At 34.6% G+C, this 20,137-nt stretch overlaps 2 protein-coding genes and 1 long non-coding RNA gene across 3 annotated transcripts in view; 2 read left to right on the top strand and 1 right to left on the bottom strand.

Annotated features, from left to right (window-relative positions):
- Nucleotides 1-8,979, bottom strand: part of LOC128180895 (lysine-specific demethylase 6A-like) — a 37,185-nt gene extending 28,206 nt beyond the window's left edge. Inside the window, exons 1-5 of the mRNA XM_052849078.1 lie at nucleotides 8,791-8,979; nucleotides 4,575-4,641; nucleotides 1,677-1,821; nucleotides 1,199-1,248; nucleotides 800-858 (exon numbers count right to left, since the gene is read on the bottom strand). Of these exons, the coding sequence (XP_052705038.1) occupies nucleotides 800-858; nucleotides 1,199-1,248; nucleotides 1,677-1,821; nucleotides 4,575-4,641; nucleotides 8,791-8,858 (389 nt within the window). The 5' untranslated portion in view covers nucleotides 8,859-8,979. The remainder of the gene's footprint in view (nucleotides 1-799; nucleotides 859-1,198; nucleotides 1,249-1,676; nucleotides 1,822-4,574; nucleotides 4,642-8,790) is intronic.
- A 1,796-nt stretch (nucleotides 8,980-10,775) lies between these two features.
- Nucleotides 10,776-16,583, top strand: LOC128181284 (FUN14 domain-containing protein 1-like). The gene is made up of 4 exons (XM_052849638.1): nucleotides 10,776-10,975; nucleotides 12,545-12,620; nucleotides 12,799-12,918; nucleotides 15,551-16,583. Exons 1-4 carry the CDS (start codon nucleotides 10,842-10,844, stop codon nucleotides 15,626-15,628), a joined length of 408 nt encoding a protein of 135 aa, XP_052705598.1. The 5' UTR covers nucleotides 10,776-10,841; the 3' UTR covers nucleotides 15,629-16,583.
- Nucleotides 16,584-17,494: 911 nt separating this feature from the next.
- On the top strand, nucleotides 17,495-20,137 carry LOC128181285 (uncharacterized). The gene is made up of 2 exons (XR_008243302.1): nucleotides 17,495-18,225; nucleotides 18,664-20,137. It is a non-coding gene; the product is annotated as an uncharacterized LOC128181285 (long non-coding RNA).

Genomic DNA, 20,137 nt, shown 5'->3' with positions numbered 1-20,137 from the left:
TTTGAACAAAAAAACATTCATGCCTGGTAACTTGTGGTAGTAAACTTTACTAGCTGCAGGTCTGTAGCCCCAGTCTGAAAAAATTTGAATGGATGACCTGGAAGCTACAGTGCTTGCCCTCCCATAGAAAAAAAATGCAATTTACAGCACACAAAAAATTGCACTAGTTTTTGACTTATTAACCTTATTTCTGAACACATTCTAAACAAATATTTGATTCCAAAAAATTCCTCAGACATTTTACTCAAGATATTGTCACGTAACTTGCCTCTTATATTCTTTTAAATATCACAACAAGCCCCGTAAGTTGAAGTGATGCAGTTTGTTTACATGCAAAAATTGCAACGTGAATTTAACATATTTCATTTTCCGTGGTTGGTTAGCATGTTTGGGATCATGTCTAAGGTAAGTAAAGAGACAATATCAGTAGTAAATTGCCTGAAGAATTTAATGGTTCTATTTTGTCCACAGATTTGTGTTCATAAATAAGGTTAATAAGTCCAAAACTTGCACAATGTTTTGAGCGTCATAAATTGTAGTTTTTACTATGGGAGGCACTGTAGCTCCCAGGTTGTTTATCCACATTTGTTCAAACCGAGAGCTACACACCTGCAGCTACAAACTTACACAACCACTGCAAAACAGACAGACGGACACACATAAACACAGACAAACAAGGACAGACAGAGATGTGAATATTCATGAAGGTGAACAATCCAGTCCTCTGTCTCTCTATCATGGAATCATGTTACCTAATTCAATGAAGATCAATAACAAGAACTTGAGAAATCTGACTTACATCTGGAAGGCATTGAAGTGAAAGTACACCAGTCCAAGGCCATACATGAAGGGGGCATTCTGCAACAATAAAGTTATTTACATTGGTGACTCAACAAAAATAAAGTTATATACATTGGTGACTCAGCAACAATAAAGTTATATACATTGGTGACTCAACAAAAATAAAGTTATATACATTGGTGACTCAACAACAATAAAGTTATATACATTGGTGACTCAACAACAATAAAGTTATATACATTGGTGACTCAACAACAATAAAGTTATATACATTGGTGACTCAACAACAAATTCTTCCATGAAAAAAAATACAATGTCATTTTACACTATAAAAATTGTTTTGTTTACAGAATCGTATCATAAATAAACCACAACAAGTTAGATAACTCTTACTCACCTTCCAATGGTCCTCTCGTAGATGGAAAAATCTCTGGTAGGCAGACAGGGCTAGTGGAAGAGGAGAAGAGAAGGGGGTGAATACAAATACAAAAGTTATATCAAAATCCTGAAAATAGGATTTATTTTACATTTTGTTAATTTTGACAGGTTTATATAGATCCCTAGAGTATGTTAACTGACTACAGTATACTGAACAACCATCTGATAACTGTCGGATACAGAAGAACTTTTTTTTACTGACCACTCTCTGCAAGCCTGTATGATACATGATTTGGAATGAAGAATAAGTGACATGGTCACAATATTGTGCTATTTTTATGGTTTTAGAGAGAGAGAGAGGGGGGTGTATTAGGCAGAGCTAATGAGTATCAAAGTACCAATACAACAGAATTCATCCTGCTGAAGAGTTTACATACATAGTGATACCTTTGGGGACTGCTATTTAACTGGTAAAACAGAGACACTATGTTCAATACCTTTGGGGTACTGCTCCAATAAGAGCAGGAGGTGGCCCAGCTGGCAGTAAATCTTTGGATCCACCGACGCTTCAATCTCCTCTCCCTCTTTGGCACCGTCCCGCTTGGATTTCTGAATTATCTCATGCTCAAAGTATTTTATACCCTAAAAGTAGACAGTTTTCATGGATAGAATAAAACAATTGCATACATTGATTAAAAAACAACAAAAAAACAAGCAATATAAAAGATTCCTTTACTACATGGTACAAATTAATTTATTATAGGTACTAGAACACATGTTATATGTTTTGGTTTTATATATTTAAACCTGTAGCCATTGGCTACTGTTTATAGCGTATAACCTGTAGAACAGGTATTCAAGTTAAGCACGATCTTCACTCATTCGAAGGCTTTTCTTTGCCGCATTTACGCAATCCCCATCCACCCACCCACTTATTTAGTGACATTTAAAAATCAAAGGACTTTGCATAATAAAATGTAATTTGCTTTATTTTAGAAAGAAGTTTAAAGAATTTTTATATGTATTTGTATGTGTAAATAAATGCAGCAAATAAGCGCTTCCTGCACTTATCGTGTGTTTTGTTATTATTGTAAATAATTTAAGTTCAGTTGAGTGAAACAAATAAGAACATAAATAATAAATGGAAGGTTTGCCTCAATATGTGGTTGATATCAGCACGCATGTAATAATTTTTTTACACAAACTGTAATATCACAATAAATTTTACACTAAACTGTGGATTGATGGAAGGATCTCTTGCATTAAATCAAATTCATGGATACCTTCCCTATCCCTTTTCTTGGTTTTTAAAATTAAAACAAGAGATGTTTGTGAAACACTTATGCCCCCCTCCCTTGAAATATCCACAAAGAAAATGAAATTAAACTGCAAATATTTGGAATTTTTCTAAGTCCAAGGGGCATAACTCTATCGAAAAATTGCTCTATCATACCCAAAATCAAACTTGACCTAGATATTATTTAGATAAACCTGTATACCAAATTTCATTTCAATATGTTCATCCTCTGCGAAGAAAATGAGCGGAAACTGCAAATAACTGGAATTTTTCTACATCTAAGGGCCATAACTCTGTTGAAAATTGCTAGATCGTACCCAATATCGAACTTGACCTAGATATTATCATGATAAACCTGTATACCTGATTTCATTTCAACATGTTCATCTTCTGCAAAGAAAATGAGAGAAAACTGTAAATAACTGGAATTTTTCTACGTCCAAGGGCCATAACTCTGTCGAAATTGCTAGATCGTACCCAATATCGAACTTGACCTAGATATTATCATGATAAACCTGTATATCAAATTTCATTCCATTGGCAATATGTTCATCCTCTGCGAAGAAAATGAGCAAAAACTGCAAATAACTGGAAAATTGCTCGATCGTACCCAATATCAAACTTGACCTAGATATTATCATGATAAACCTGTATACCAAATTTCATTCCAATATGTTCATCCTCTGCAAAGAAAATGAGCGGAAACTGTTGGTGGACCGACCGACAGACAGACGGACCGACAGACAGCAGCAAAGAAATAAGCCCAGAATTTGACAGAAATTGAACCCAAAAAAAATAAGTCTAATCTAAATGGACACAAATTATTTTTTATGTACTTTGCCTAAACACCAATACCCAATGCGCAGCTGCTCCACTTCACTGCGTTCTATTATTAGAGATCGAGTCATCAGACTTTTTTTACTGAATATAAATGACCTTGCATCGAAAGCGACATCCCCATATTTTAATGCCATTAAGCGCTTTGCGTACGCTTACACTTAAAAGGCATACAGCTTTTGCCTGACATGTATATCTAACTTTGCTAAAACTTTGCCTGGTTGTATATTAAAAGAATACATAGTATGGAAAATGACCTCATTAACATATTTGTTTGTCATGCTTCTTTTCTTTTATTCTTCCATTTATTTCTAAGTACAAATAGTGGATATTCACTCATATCTTTAGAAAAATTGTTTGTGTGCATCAGCCTCCCCAGAAATACAAGAACATTAACTCTTGTAACTGCTACTTGCTTTGTAGCAATCTAATATTTTTATGTTCCAAGAGAAAACAAATAATTACATACAACCTTGAGGGATTTTTGTGTAGTATTAGTTTTTATTCTTGAAATTTTTTATAAACAAGATATGAAAACCTTTATATTAGAGACAAAAATAATCTCTGATGTTTCAGGCATTATTATGTGCCTAATGTAATTCAAAACAGGATTTTTGTGTTCCAGCATTTATGGGATTGGGAGAGGGGGTGGGGGGTATTCATGCCTTAAGTGCCAGTGGTAAAAAGAATTTTCCATGCTAGTTTCAAACCCACCGAGATTTTTGGACCAAAATGGCTTGTCAGGTTTCAATACAAGGCTAAAAATAGAAAGTCTACCGGGATTTTGCATTGCATCAGCCATAATTAAGCCCGGATGATAATGTTGAAAAATTGCGCGAGGTGTTCCGATTGACTTCCGAATGGAGAAAAGATGTCATCATTCCCAATTATAAATCTCCATAGGAAATCTGTTTTCATTCCTGTGAATTTTTACGATGGAAAAATGAAAATGTATGAATGAAGTTATCTTGGAAAATTTCCCTTTCATCGAATTCAATTGCACTTCTTTCACAGGTATATGTATTTTTATTAAAAATCGTCCAAATGTGCAGCATAAATATCTTGGGACAGACTATAAACATATTGACAAAGAACTTGAATGCAACAAGGAACATCTTCATATAAAGTACTAGTCAACAAAATTATAGTCAAACTGCATTTGAAAACTTGTTAGCATTAATTTTCATAAGTGACCGAGCTTACAAGGACTGAACAAGAGGCTTTAGTCTCAATACTAATCCTGAGACACAAATGTTCTTACCTTTTCTATCAGGGCTCTTTTGGGTGCCTCCTCTGGGACATTGAGCTTCAAAAATCCAAACTGACAACTACAATAAAAAGACCCAAAAAAATCCAAATCATTTCTTTGCATTAGGGACATATATATTCCCAGTACATCCCTGTTACCAATCAGGCAAATAAAACAAAACTGTGCAGTAGATTTGATAGCTCAATAACATGTACATTACAACAATGTACATGCATGTACTTCATGATTTAACAACTGACTTATGATACTATGTTTCATTAGGATTTAATTAAAACAAGAGGCCCAGGGGCCACATCGCTCACCTGAGCAACAATTGCCTTAATTCTGATCAAATTAGCATTACAGTATCAAAATATCTTGACAACTAAGTACAGTAGATCTTGCTAAAAAAAATAGAAAATCTGTCAATTTTTATCCACCTCTTTTTTTGGGTAAATACCAAGCCCCTTTTGTTGTTGTACCTGTAAGAAGATTTTTCTCTATTCCAATTTACCCCCCCCCCCCTCCATTTCGTGGCCCCCCTTTTCTCTAGGGAATCATGGTTTCATCAAACTTAAATCTGCATAACCTGTGCTTTCACACTAAGTACTGAGTTTTGGACCGAAAACTTTCCCAGAATATTTTTAAAGATTTTCTCTATATATTCCTATGTAAAAATTCAAACTGCCGTCACGGCCCAGCCCTATCACTAGGGACTGTGATTTTGCAAACTTGAATTTACACTATCCGAGGATGCCTCTACACAAGTTTAGGCTTTTCTGGCCAAATAGTCTTTAAAAAGAAGATATTAAAGATTTTCTCTATATATTCCTATGTAAAAATTAATCCCCCATTGTGGCCTCACCATACCCCATGACTATTATTTAAACAAACTTGAATCTTTCCGATCTTGGGATGCTTCCACTTAAATTTGGGCTTTCCTGGCCTTATAGTTTTGAGAAGAAGATTTTTAAAGATTTTCTCTCTATATAAAAATTTATCCCCCACTGTGGCCCCGCCCTACCCCCAGGGACCATGATTTGAACAAACTTGAATCTACATTATCTGAGGATGGTTACAATTTGAGCTTTCTTGGCAATAAAGTTTTGAAAAGAAATTTTTTAGAAGAAGATTTTCTCTATATATTCCTATATAAAAATTTATCCCCTAATTGTGGCCCCACCCTACCCCTGGGGACCATGATTTGAACAAACTTGAATCTACACTATCTGAGGATGCTTCCACTCAAATTTAAGCTTTTCTGGCCTTATAGTTTTTGAGAAGAAGATTTTTAAAAAAAATTTCGATATATTCCTATGTAAAACATGATCCCCCTCTTGTGGCCCCACCCTACCCCCGGGGACCATAATTTGAACAAACTTGAATCTACACTACCTGAGGATGCTTCCATTTTAATTTGAGCTTTTCTGGCCTGATAGTTTTTTAGAAGAAGATTTTTAAAGATTTTGTCTATATATTTCTATGTAAAACTTGATCCCCTAATTGTGGCCCCACCCTACCCCTGGGGACCATGATTTGAACAAACTTGAATCTACACTATCTGAGGATGCTTCCACTCAAATTTAAGCTTTTCTGACCTTATAGTTTTTGAGAAGAAGATTTTTAAAAAAAAATTCTGTATATTCCTATGTAAAACATGACCCCCCTCTTGAGGCCCCACCCTACCCCCGGGGACCATAATTTGAACAAACTTGAATCTACACTACCTGAGGATGCATCCATTTTAATTTGAGCTTTTCTGGCCTGATAGTTTTTTAGAAGAAGATTTTTAAAGATTTTGTCTATATATTTCTATGTAAAACTTGATCCCCTAATTGTGGCCCCACCCTAGCCCCGGACACCATGATTTGAACAAACTTGAATCTACACTACCTGAGGAAGCTTCCACTTTTATTTGAGCTTTTCTGGCCTAATAATTTTTTAGAAGAAGATTTTTAAAGATTTTCTCTATATATTCCTATGTAAAACTTGATCCCCCCATTGTGGCCCCACCCTACCCCCGGGGACCATGATTTGAACAAACTTGAATCTACACTACCTGAGGAGGCTCCCATTTTAATTTGAGCTTTTCTGGCCTAATAATGTTTTAGAAGAAGATTTTTAAGGATTTTGTCTATATATTCCTATGTAAAACTTGATCCCCCCATTGTGGCCCCTCCCTACCCCTGGGGACCATAATTTGAACAAACTTGAATCTACACTACCTGAGGATGCCGCCACACAAGTTTGAGCTTTTCAGGCCAAATAGTTTTTGAGAAGAAGATTTTTGAAAAATACCAACAAATTTTCAATAATTCTCAATTATCTCCCCTTTAAAGAGGGCGTGGCCCTTCATTTGAACAAACTTGAATCCCCTTCACCTAGTGGTGCTTTGTGCCAAATTTGGTTGAAATCTGCCCAGTGGTTCTTGAGAAGAAGATGAAAATGTGAAAAGTTTACAACGCCAACGCCGACAACGACAACGACAACGACAACGACGACAGACAACGGACAAATTGTGATCAGAAAAGCTCACTTGAGCCTTTGGCTCAGGTGAGCTAAAAAAAAAAGATTGACAATTTACATACTGTAAAAGTGGTTATTTACGCTGGTGGTTAAGTATGTGTTTTCTATGGTCAAACAATACGCGTGGGTTTTATAAGCGGATATGTGATTTACCACTCTAAAGTGTTCTATGTTTTACCATACGCGGGGGTTATTTATGCAGTTTTCAACTTACCATGTAACTAGTGTAAATTTCCCCCACGCATATATAACCACTTTTACAGTAAGAAATGAATGCCCCACCTCTTACCATTCTTATATTTTAGTGACATGTGCAATAATTATTTAGAAAACATATTGTAAATAAATGTTGTTAATGAAATTTAGAATTTGAACCCAGTCCATTAGATTCTAGAGACCACACATTTCAAAAGACATAACACTATTAGGGTGATTTTACCATGCTTCGGACACCTTTGGATTTTTCCCTTTGTTCACGTATCAAATATCGTCCAAATATAAATAAAACTTGTTTTAAAAGTTACAGGTTTTCCCCTTGCTTAATTATTGGTGAAAAAATTGTAAAATTGTTAAAAACGTAGAAAATAAAGCAAATTATTGAAGTGTTGAACTATTTCACCATGGATCGGACAATATTTACCAAGCATCGGACAGCTATAGCAGCACAGTAGAGATTAAAAATAACGACATTTTCTGGTTTTAATGCAAAAATACAAAGGTTCAGAAAAATCGATTTATTTCAACTGCTATTCAGATTTCTTTTAATGTAAATCCTCAAATCTACATAAAGGAATTTAGACTAGTGCTTCTGTTTAAAGGAATATTTATCATAAGGGGTTCTTTATCGTGCCAGCTCCTATAGGAATTTTGGACTAAAAAGGCTGTGTCCGTAAAACTTGATTTTTAAGTGGTCTGAGGAGAATGTTTGTATCAATTATTTTTAAAATTTTTATTTTACTTCACATTTAAAGTATATCACAAGGAATGGGCACATAATCTCCGTATTATTAGAGGAAATCATGCACTGAAAATTGTCCAATACATGGTTAATTTGTGTCCGATCAATGGTGATATGAACATACGGTGCAAAAATGACCTTGACATTAATTGTTCAAATTTCTTGGACTTATTTTAATCAAATTTTGTTTCAAAATTTACTTCTTTCTAATTATTTTACGCAGAGAGTGCATTTTCACTAATTCACAATCAAACGCACAACATTGAAATAACACTTTAGTGTAAAATCTTTGTAACTAAATTTTCAATAATGGCGTATTTGACATCATTTTACGATGCCTATATTGCTATTTCTTTGACAATGTGACTGTCAAAGTCTTAAAAATGACAAAGTTCATTAGTTCTAATTCAGGAATATACGAAACAACACATGAGTGCATGCACATTTATTTGTATATTTATGAACAAAGTTGTCCGATCGAAGGTATGTGTCCGATGCATGGTTAATTCACCCTACCTGATTACTGAATAAAGTTAAATAACAAACAATAAACAAAAATACACATAAGACCAACTTTCCTTGTAATAAACAAATAAAAAATCAAAAGTGCAAAAGGGTAAAACGAGCTAAAAATCAAAATTTATATTCTGCCTCAACGTGATATATTTCATTCATTTATAAACTATAAGTGTTCGAGTTTTAAGACTTAAGTTAAATAGGTTATACTGTGTAGTGTAGTGTTACCTATCGTACTCCTCCAGTTGTTTCTTCTCTTCTGTCGTCAAAGACACTTCAGTAGTCTCTAAATTCATTGCATATAGATAATTAATTATTCGTTTGAAGGGCTTACTGTAAACTGGAACTAAATTGTTGCTAAATGCTGAAAATAAAATATCTACAGCACAGCAACTTTTTCCGTCTTCTTATCAAGCGGCGGCCATATTGATATTGAGGAAAGCATAATCTACATTCACAAAACGAAAAAGACCTTTAATCGATCCCGATGTATATAAAAGAAAGAACATTTTCAACATTTTCAATATTTGTATACAAGCATTTTCAGTTTTTATTTTTCACACATAAAGGAAAACTGTATTGTAATTCAAATATTATAGAAAGTAAAGAACACTACTGGTACTCATATTTAAAAAAAGATATGTGAGACTATGTAAATAATTAATGTCCAAAAACAACAACAATTTTTTTTATTCAGGGGTTAAAAAATTACTCATTTAAAAAATAGTTGACGCAAGAAAAACATTCAGAATCGTTAAAATAATATGTAGCTTTTTTTTTTGCTGAAATAATAATTAACTTCAGATGAAGATGCTATATTTTCATTGAGTTAAAATCTCTCTCTCTCTCTCTCTCTCTCTCTCTCTCTCTCTCTCTCTCTCTCTCTCTCTCTCTCTCTCTCTCTCTCTCTCTCTCTCTCTCTCTCTCTCTCTCTCTCTCACACACACACACTCTCTCTCACACTCTCTCTCTCCAGGCTGATATTCAATTTTCGTCTGTTTATTCTAAAATTAATATTTGAAATACTGACAAATTATTATTCAAAAACATTTGACATGATTATATAATTGCAAAATCGACCTATTTACAATGAGCAATACCATGATACCACACTGTTAATTTACAGTGTGAAATGCTTTTATGGAATAATTTTCATTTATTTTCAGGTGGTGAAAATAAGGAGATTAGGATTGAAATTGAAGTTATATAGTACGCCAGTCCAGCCACCCCCCCCCCCCCTCCCCCCACGGATTAGGATTTTAAAGATTTGGAGAAATTCCTAATTTCCTTCTTTCTTTTTTTTTTTTTGTTTTTTTTTTTTTGGCTTTTCAAGATTTTTTGGGTGAGTCTGTACAAGTACATATCAAATGGACATAATCACATTTCTAAAAAAAAGTCTTCTATATTTGCACGATTAAAACTATTTTATATTCAGATGGTTTCTTTCAGCAACAGACATTTTCAATTTATTTAATTTATCGTTTTTGGTATAATTATATTTCTGTAATATGACCGTGTTTTGTTCACTACATATCACAGTGAACCCCGACCTGGCGATTGTGAACGTGAGGACTGGAACGTGCTCACCGCTAAATAACAAAGACTTCCTGTATGTGAATCTCCCAGAGACCCAGACAGGTAAGGACAATACACTCATTTGTCATATCAAGGTTAATATCTGAATGATTTATGAACATGGAAAATCATTCCATTTACTTATGTTTCAAATATTGTCTGACTGGAAAGGAGTGGGGGGTGGGGATTGGTTAATTTTGATATTTTACGAACCATGCAATAAGCATTCTTTCATTGTCTGTACCTCCTTGATTTGCACCGGAGAAAAATATATCATAAAAAGATCAGCAACTAATTTTCACGTCTACTTTTTTACATCGAGAACATTGTCATATATTGTAAATTTTGTATCTGCACCCACCCAGTAAATTAAAAATTTACGATATGATAATGTCCACAACACCTTTCTTAACTTTATAGGTAAGAAAATAAGATAATCATTGAAAAATGCAGAATTATTATAAATATGAGCCGCAACGAAAGTAGCGTTAATTGCATTCGATGAGAGAGAGAGAGAGAGAGAGAGAGAGAGAGAGAGAGAGAGAGAGAGAGAGAGAGAGAGAGAGAGAAATGTATTCAATATTTCAATTAGGATCGGGATTGTAGTCCATTGTATTTTCGTTTTTTTACTTTTTCAGAAGGGAATTGCCTACTTTCACTTTCGTATGAAATTTCGTATTCTGGATAATTTGAAGACTTGAGGGATGACACACAAGAGGGATAAGAACGAGATCTTGGATGTAGTGAATTACAAAGATGGTTGGCTCCGTGATATGGTTAAAGATGTAACAAAGAGATCGACGGCTCAGCAAGTAGTCATCGGGGGAGTATCAGGATGGTGGGTAATAGACAAACTAGATATGGCCAGAATTTGGTCCTGATTTTTCCCCAATTTCATTTGTAACCAGTGCCATATATGTAGATATGGCCAGAAATTAAAAGGGGTAAAAGTCAGGACTAATTTTTGGCCATATATGAGACCAACAGTGCTGGTGAAAAATCATTTAACATTGCATCAGTATCCATACACTGTCTACAAATAAAGGTCGATCTTAAATTGTAATATGTTTTACGGTGTGACCGTTGGGGCGAGCGCAGAAGGAACCACACATCTGTCATCATTGTTAAATGCAACCCGTGGACTTGCCCTAACCAAAAAACTTTGGCTTTGTCTCGAAAACTTTTACCACCGCAAGGAACCCGAAGTTATCCAATGGCCCCTTCCTAGTCTTATACACTTAAACAAACTACCACTGAGCATTAATAAAATGTTAAACAGACTTACATTATATTAAAATATTTTGATAAACACAACGCCGTTTTTTTTTTATGTAGATACAATTATGTTTTATCTTTTCTTTACCTTTTAATAATGATCATTAAAATCAGTAAAAAATAAATTTTGTCTGTTATTTCTCATTTTGTTCCTTGTTGTAACCTGTGTTTTAATTATTTTCCCTCACCCCTTTCTTAGTGTGTGATATCCAATATTATTTGACCACATATGCAACTATATAACAAATACATGTACCGGTAGATATTTTTACAGTTTAATTCTTTTCATTTATCTATTCATTACAAAATGACGTGGCTGCACGTAGATCTAATAATGATTAGACTTTTCTTTCTTAATAATTTTTTGTCACCTACCTAACGTATGCATATATGATTGGATCAATATGACAATAAATTTAGCATGGAACTTGCATGTGTATTTACTAAGCAAAAAAAAATCATCAAAACAAAACTAATTAGCCAAAGAGTCACCGTTAACACTGATACTGAGTACTTCCTACATGATCCAGTACATATGCTTGATCCACCTCTAAATGTATTGCGGGAAATTAAAACGCGAGATTTTTGTGACGTCATAGTTAACATTCTTTTGCGCTCGACAGTTTTCGTAAATTGTCGGACGAATTCGGAGAAGGAAATGACGTCATATAAAGTTCAGTTTTTTTTTTACGTAAGCTTATTTGTTTACTGTAATGTTTTTAGAAGGATTTTTTTATTGTTAAATGAAAATGATGTATGCGATGTAGAGGTAAGAATTTTCTGTAGAAACACTTCCTGTTCCACGATGTTGCTATGCACCGCAAAGGATCACTGGGATAGTAGAACGTTTTCACGCGGGTCCACAAAATTTTCTTTGAACAATGTGCAGATTTTAACTCGAATTTCCTCCGTTCGTACACGTTGTGTATGGAGCTCGCTACGCGAGGCGGCGCGAATGCGCCACCTTGCTGCGCTCGCTATAAATACTTTTTTTTTAATCGTAAATTCAATTAAATGTAAGAGTACACTGAACACAGGAATATCTAATTATATGGTGGGGCAATTTGTTTAAACTGTCAGTCCTTGATGATATAAGATAGGATGCAGTCATTATTTTCTTTTCATTTCCTAGGGTTTCGGGATACTTGTTTATAAAAGTGGGAAAACTTGCAGCCATTACTTTGGGAACATCAATTCTGGTTCTTCAGGTAAAATATAACTATTATTGTTTCAAAAAAAAAAGTCATTTCATGTATTTGGGAATAAAATTTCTAAATGCCCCTTACTACAAATCATACCTTTATGATTGAAAAAATAATATTTTCATTAATTTATTGTATAATTTATGTTGTCAATATTCAAGTGGTATATGTATTTTATTTGTAGATTGCACAGCATAAGGGATATGTGAAGATTGACTATTCCTTACTACAGAAAGATGTAGAGACAGCTAAGAAGGTCTTAGAAAAGCAGGCTAAGGACCATTACCCAGGAGTTCTGGAAACTGTAAGGAAGCTTGTGAATCACAGAAAACTAATTTAGGTCATGAGATTCCATTCGAATTAATCAAACTTTATGTATCAAAATTTTGACATGGTTACTTTGAAAGACACAGTGCACCCATATTTTTGCAAGAGGGTCTAACATTAAACTGACTGGGGTGCATGTATTGCTGTACTGCATATGAATACTTATACACATCATGCGCGGATCTAGATGGGGGGTCGGGGGGGTCCCGACCCCCCCTGGAAAATGAAAATTTATTAAATTTACATAGTAAAATTATCGCGAAAATATGCCTCGGACCCCCCCTGGCAAACACAATTATCCTTCGGACCCCCCCTGGAAAAATTTTCTGGATCCGCGCATGCACATACATACATTATAACTGCAAAAAGCTGTATCATGTATGGTGAGCCACATCTGATTTTTATAAGAATAAATAACAAAAGAAAAAAAAAATAATAATGTGCTTAAGTCATTTTTAGATTTTAAGAAGAGAATGAATTTGAAGTTCATTTGCATAAAATGTGTTCTTTATGATATTTTATGGTTTGTTATACTATGCTTAAAAAACATACTAGTTTACTCCCTGTGAAAATAACTTTGCATCTAGCATCTCTAACATTTCAGCAAATAACTCAAATTATCTGAAAAATAAGTTAATCTGAGTAAGGAACTTCTCTATTATTTTGAAGAGCTTGGAACTTTAATAGTTTTATTTTGGGACATTCTTTAAAAAAATGAAAAATAATACATTCATACTATTACATGGTAATGTAACATAATTAACATATACTTTTATCTATGTTAATGTAACACAATCATAGAAAAAGATGAAAAATAGTTTTAATGCTGAATATGATAGGAAGAATGATATATTTATGGGTACCAGTACTGAAAAGCTTATATCAAATAAAATGGGAAAATCAGAAGTGGTTTGAAGCATTGAATACATTCTTATTTCAGAGACTTGATAATGTAAGTAGCATCACAATATACAGCACCACCATCAATGATGCATGCAGCAATGGAAAATCAACAGAATACCAAACAAATTCCAAAAAACTTCTGTATCAAGCTGTCAATATCTTACACGATTAAAACTGAATCTAATTGTACCCTAAAATCTTTAAGGAGGCTGTGTGGTCAACAGACAAACTATCAGATCTACCCATAAACAATATAAAAAATTCAAGCCATAAGATATGATTTATTAATAGAAAAATCCAAATATTTGAGTTTTTAAAATCTAAATATCTTCTACATTTTTATATAGAGTTCTTCTTTTTCAATAGATTGAATGGCCTTAAGAATATTCAGCCCTTTAGAGATCAAGCTGTCAAAATATTCCTCAAAACTCTGTCCAACTTGAATTTTCAAAAGCTAGCTTAAATAAGTGACTTTCATAAGATAGTTTATTTCATGATTACCAATATGATTATAAAATTTCAAGCTAGAACCATTTAAACAAGAGCTTGGACTTTCAGTGGGGTGTTACTATCTAGTTTGCTCATCAAAACAATTAAGCTGTCATTTATTGACCTGCTTTCTTTTAATTTGCTAAGAGAAGCTCATTAATATTCATAGACTGTCAAAACCTGAAAGTTGTTTGCCAAGATCTGCTCAGCTGTGTGACATTGACGCCGTTTCAGCGAAATATACACCTCTTGGTGAAGTCGAGCAAGTGTCATTGCGTTCAATATATTCATATCTATCAGCCAATGACTGGACAGTTAACCATCAGTAGACTCCGCCTTCGTCAAATTGGAGTTTGTCACGTACTGCCCAAAATCCTAGCTCTTTTTAAAACGTTTCTATATATTTGTTATAGAATATGTAAATGGGAAAGATTTATATAAGTGGCCAAAAAATTTATGTTTCGATTCTTGGGCACTGCATAATAAGTTCAAATGCTTGTTTCATTTTGAAAAGCATGGGAAATAACTCAATACAGAGATTTTTAGTTGAGATCTGAAAATTGATTTATTTCCCTTGATCAATTTTTCTATAATTTTTTTTTTTTAATATCTGTCTGGCAGTGTCTTCTGCATTATACACGTACTTTGAAATTTTTGGCAAGAGAAACTGAAGCTTATTTTTTTAATGGGGGCCTTATTGAACGAGTTTTGAAACATTCAGCAACAAAATGTAACCTGTGGCTTATTGTCTCAGAGTTTAGGATTTTAACACATGCCTCTGTACTGGTAGCTGCCTGGCCTTTTTTCCACATCTTTTCCTCTTCATCCTCATCTTTAATTGAGTATAACGCAGGTGTCAGTCACAGGACCTAACACTATATATAACCCACAGCGAATCCTCTTGTCTGGTTCTGTCATTCACAGGACACCCACACACTCAAATTGCAAATTGTTTGATCTACAGTTAATACTGCATTTGGATTGTATTAACATAAAAAGCAGATATTTCTATTAATATTTAAATCGATATTACATCAATATTCAATCTTTAATTTTGCATTGGAGTCATTTTAGAAAACACTTGCTAATTTAAATAATTATTAAACATTTTAAAATACATTGGCTTGTTTAAAACTGTTTTACTAATTTATTGTCTCATAAAATAAATGTGCATTTAATCCTCTCTTATCTATTTCTCTTATTCTATTTGTGTGCAGCTGAAGAGGTTTTTCAAGAACAACATATACCTAGCTGGAAGTTTTACTGGTGGATTTTTTATTGGAATGACCTTTTGACCTTTTGGATCCTCTTCTCCGGCTTTATACGCATTCTAAGCATGAACAGCTGACACTGGAAGAATTCACGTGTAAATAATCACCCTCTTTGTGACATTGTTTATACATGTACTTTATTTGATGGATCCTTTCAATCATGAGTACCTGATAGAATTGTAATGAAATTAAAACAAAATTATCATGTAGAAATGTCGTGTTTGACACCAATCTATGAATTTTATTGGTGTGAGGATCAGACTGTTACAGGGATTGTTTGTGTGCTAAATGTGTCGGGTCGAGCGTAATATGTGCGAGATCAAACATACTGTATAGATTAAACTACTGGGGTAGTCAAAAATTCTCCAACAATGGTGTCTGGTTGTTAGAAGACCAGTGAATTGTAATTAATTTTTTTACTGGTTCCCATGTCTTTATCATCTCATTGTAACTATTTATTTACATCTATTGATTTACATGCATTTTATATCTTTATTTGTATAGTTAATCAATACTTATTTGAGTATATCAATTGACATAAACACCCTTTACGCTTCCACCTATAGAATGTAAATGTTGAGGTGACCACTGAAATATACAGCCTGTCTCATTAGAATTCTATGAAAGCAAAATTCATGCTGGGGATTTTTTCTTCTTCAAGTATTCTTAACTTGTTCTAATAATACCCCCCCCCCCCCCCCAGTGGTATGTATGAACTTGAGTGTATGAGTGTACTTATAACTGGATTGTAATGTACTTACTTCAGATAATTAAACAGCAGTTAAATTTTAATGGGACATTCCATGGAGGTTGATGCTGTAATTTGCTTTTACATGTATATTATCTATTTGATGAGAAATATTGTAAAAAAAAAACAACACACAGCTGGATCATATTGCTCTTTAGTTTGCAGTTTGTTTTGTTAAAACTTAAAAAAAAAAATACATCATCTGTGATTGAAATAAAAATCAAAAACATTGTTCTGTATGTTTTCTTTGCTTGTATAGTATTTTAGTACAATGTCCAGCTGACAAGGGGCACGCTTGATTTAGCTTAACTTGGTGCACACCGGTGTAAACATTTTGTATTGTATATCAAGTGCACTTAAAGGGTTTAGTGTACATGGTGTAGGGAAGATAATAAATATATGGCGGAAAAAGATGCTGTTTTAATAGGGAATTTGATGTTCAGCAACAATCCAAGGCTTTTTTTTTTTATTTGAATGCAATAAAATAAACATATTTCAAATTAAATGGCTTTCATACAAAAGACAATTTACTTGCAACTTCTAATCCTACTTAAAATCATTTGTCAAGTTTCCAATCATAACATTCGTCCGCCATATTGGTTTCAGTGCTACACCCAACAACACATGCCCCTGACTCGGTGTAGAAAAGTGTACACCTAAACACTACACCACTGCACTTGATTTACAAAAGTGTACCCGGTGTACTACTTTTTGGAAAATCAAGCGCCAAAGATCACTTCAGGTGGGTGCACAAATGGGGGAAGGGGGGGGGGGGGGGTCAGGTGCTTAAATACGTAGCAACGACCCACAATGGCCGGTAACTAATACTACGTAATTCTCATTCTATCGGGATGACGTAATGTCAAACATACGTCACCGACTCCCGCATGAGAACTGACCATGCGTCATTTGTTTATGAAAGTTGTATTCATTTTAATGACAAGATATCCATATTCCTGAAAAGAAGCCAGCTTTTCGCACATAGAAGAGATTAAAAATAACAATAATTGATAGCGGATTAGACCCGTTTCGATCAATTGTTTTTCCAAGACATTACCCATAACGTTGTTCTTCGGAATGAAATTAAAGCCATGGAAATATAATCTTCTTTTTTTTCAGGATTAAAAAATAACATGAATATATGAATCAAATCAACACGAAATCTGTCAGCGAGAGTGTTTAAATCAGTTGCAGTAACGGCGCGCCGCCTGAGAGCAACAACGTCATTGGATTTATCTTCGACAGGTGCGAGTTGAGTTACGTTAGAGAGAGTCTCGGGTATATCGTGATTGGCATTAGCGTGAATAGAGGCACCTGTACTAGCTGCTTATATCTACAGGCTCCAATGACCATCACTTCCGCGGCCCTCAGAACAAGGAGAGGCAGCGACTTACATGTAGATGACAGGATTATAGTACACAGACCCGAGGCATCTACCTCTGTCGTCAAGCCATCGGAGGCCGTACGTACTACTCTGTCATCAAGCACTGCTGGAATCAAATTATAATTAGTTTGCTATTCTGAAGCTTCAAATCATCAGCGATCTCATATTGTCTCGTTTTTTCCTTGACTAGCGCGTGGTAATATTTGATTTTCCTTTCAACCTGCTGCTGTTCATCGCTGAATCTGTCGCGAATCTTCCTCGAGTTGTACTTTTTTTTTATGAAGGTGTGCCTTACTACAGTAGCTGTATCTTATGTATATAGCTGACCAGGCGTGTGTACCACAGTTTACGAACAGCCTGATATGGGTTGCAGTTCCTCTCACATCCCCCACCAGAAAATGATCAACTATCGGGAGGATAGCGAAAATGAAACTTCTACAACCTGGGATTGTCGCGGAGAACCGGATGGGGAAGTTTGCAGCAATGCAAGTAAGTTTATAGGACCGGAAGTAAGAGATTTTGGAACCGGATTGAGTATTTAAAACCAATCATTCCAAAAAGACCGTTAGAGGGACCTTTCAATACAAATCAAGTCTGTTGGCTTGAATTGAGAAGTTTGCAGCACCAGTTTCGGTGCTCTGGAGCGGAAGTTAATCATTGACGACAAATACGGATGTTGATCATTGATACATAATAATCGAATTAAGTTGAAGCGGTTGATAATTATGATTATTTTAATGCTAATTTTATTGCTGAAATGAAACATGCATACTGGGTATAAAGGTTTGGCTTGTTGCAAGGCTGGTGTTCTATAGTAACGTGAAAATTGAAAAAAAAAAAGATGTATATAGTAAACTGTACAACCAATTAAGATGATGTAAATAAATATTCGTGCAATAACAACTCAGTTCAAATGATTCATTCCAGGTAAAGACGATCAGAAGAAGTCCGACCTCTCGAAATGCCCGGCTCACTTGTTTGTTGTGTCGAAAACGAAGCAGAAGATCGAGGTAAAGCCCGCCAAAACAGAAGACGTCCTCAAGCTGCAGAAATGATGGACACACTGGACCGCGGGGTAGATGGTGGGCATTTTGAAAAGGGCGTAATAATTGCACAAAGACTTTTGGGAACTTTTTCTCGATGGGTTGAATGCACGTGGCCCTTTTAACTCCTAGAAAAGGCGAAATCACGATCTGTCAAAATAATACATTTAAAATTTTCGGTTTTGTCCGATAGGTTTTTTGTGAACCATCCACTCTCCTGAATCAAGTTGATTCGTGGTTTGAACGTTGAATGTTCTTTGCTCGGATGTTTTCGGGTTTTACATATTTCGGGCATCCTTTAACAACTCAAGATTAGGATATTACTGGAAATGATAACATGGAAATAGTTATTTTAAAAATAATTACACGATAGTATTTCAATAGCAAATATTTCGCTATTTAATGTTTAAAAACGGATTCGGATTGTGAACTTTCCGAATTTTGGATTCGAAGCGGATTCGAACCCTCCAAAGGGAAAATACTGCTGGAAACGTCCCAATAATGAAACGCTGGTTGATAAAATACTCCCACTGAATAAAGGGCTCCGCTCAAAAAGAAGCAGAAAATTAGTACGGATCATATTATCAGAGTACTGTTTTCAGCATAGTCCAAGAAGGTCTAACAATACAAGAGTGGGGACATGAAAGACAGACGAACATTGCTATTACTAAATCAAATGCAGCTCATTCGGGGAAATATCTTTGGTAAAATCTTTTGTGGTAAAACAAAATATATATGACTGTTTGTTATCTAGACATTTTTCTGTACAGATAAACTTCTACCACAACAAAATATACACGTGAGTGATTCGATATACTGGTATATCAGTTACTGTTGTTTTTATGTACGTTGAACATTATGTGAAAACTTTGAAGATTTACACATTTTATGATCTGTAAAATGAACGAAAAAACAAGTTTACGCCATCCTTTTGAGACCGTTATCAGATGTCAAGGTAGTAAGTGCGTTCCTTGTATTATCCGGGTAACCGTTGGAATGCAGTACCGGTCTTCTCTTTCTTCACCTTGTCATTGATTTCCAGGCTTTGAGTGGCGGAAGCTTTGTTTGAGCCATTGTCTGGGAGTGGACACTACATCCTTTGTTTGAAGCGTTTATTGAATGCTCTAGGAACAAGACAGTTATTGAATACAGATAATTCTCCCTGAATCTGGGATTCATTTCAAAGGACTATATATAGTATCAATGCAGAACTGAGTGTTCATTATAGAACAATCGTTTTATTGTATATACCAAGCGTCGTATCTGTTGATCATTAATATTTAATCTGTTTGTACATATATAGTAATTATATATGTATATTTTTATTATGTATAAAATGATGTCCATGAGCAGCAAGA

The sequence above is a fragment of the Crassostrea angulata genome, chromosome 4 (assembly GCF_025612915.1).
Source record: "Crassostrea angulata isolate pt1a10 chromosome 4, ASM2561291v2, whole genome shotgun sequence".
Classification (NCBI taxonomy): Eukaryota; Metazoa; Mollusca; class Bivalvia; order Ostreida; family Ostreidae; genus Magallana; species Magallana angulata.
Note: the sequence above shows the minus strand (reverse complement) of the source record. Positions and strands in the feature narration are given on the sequence as shown.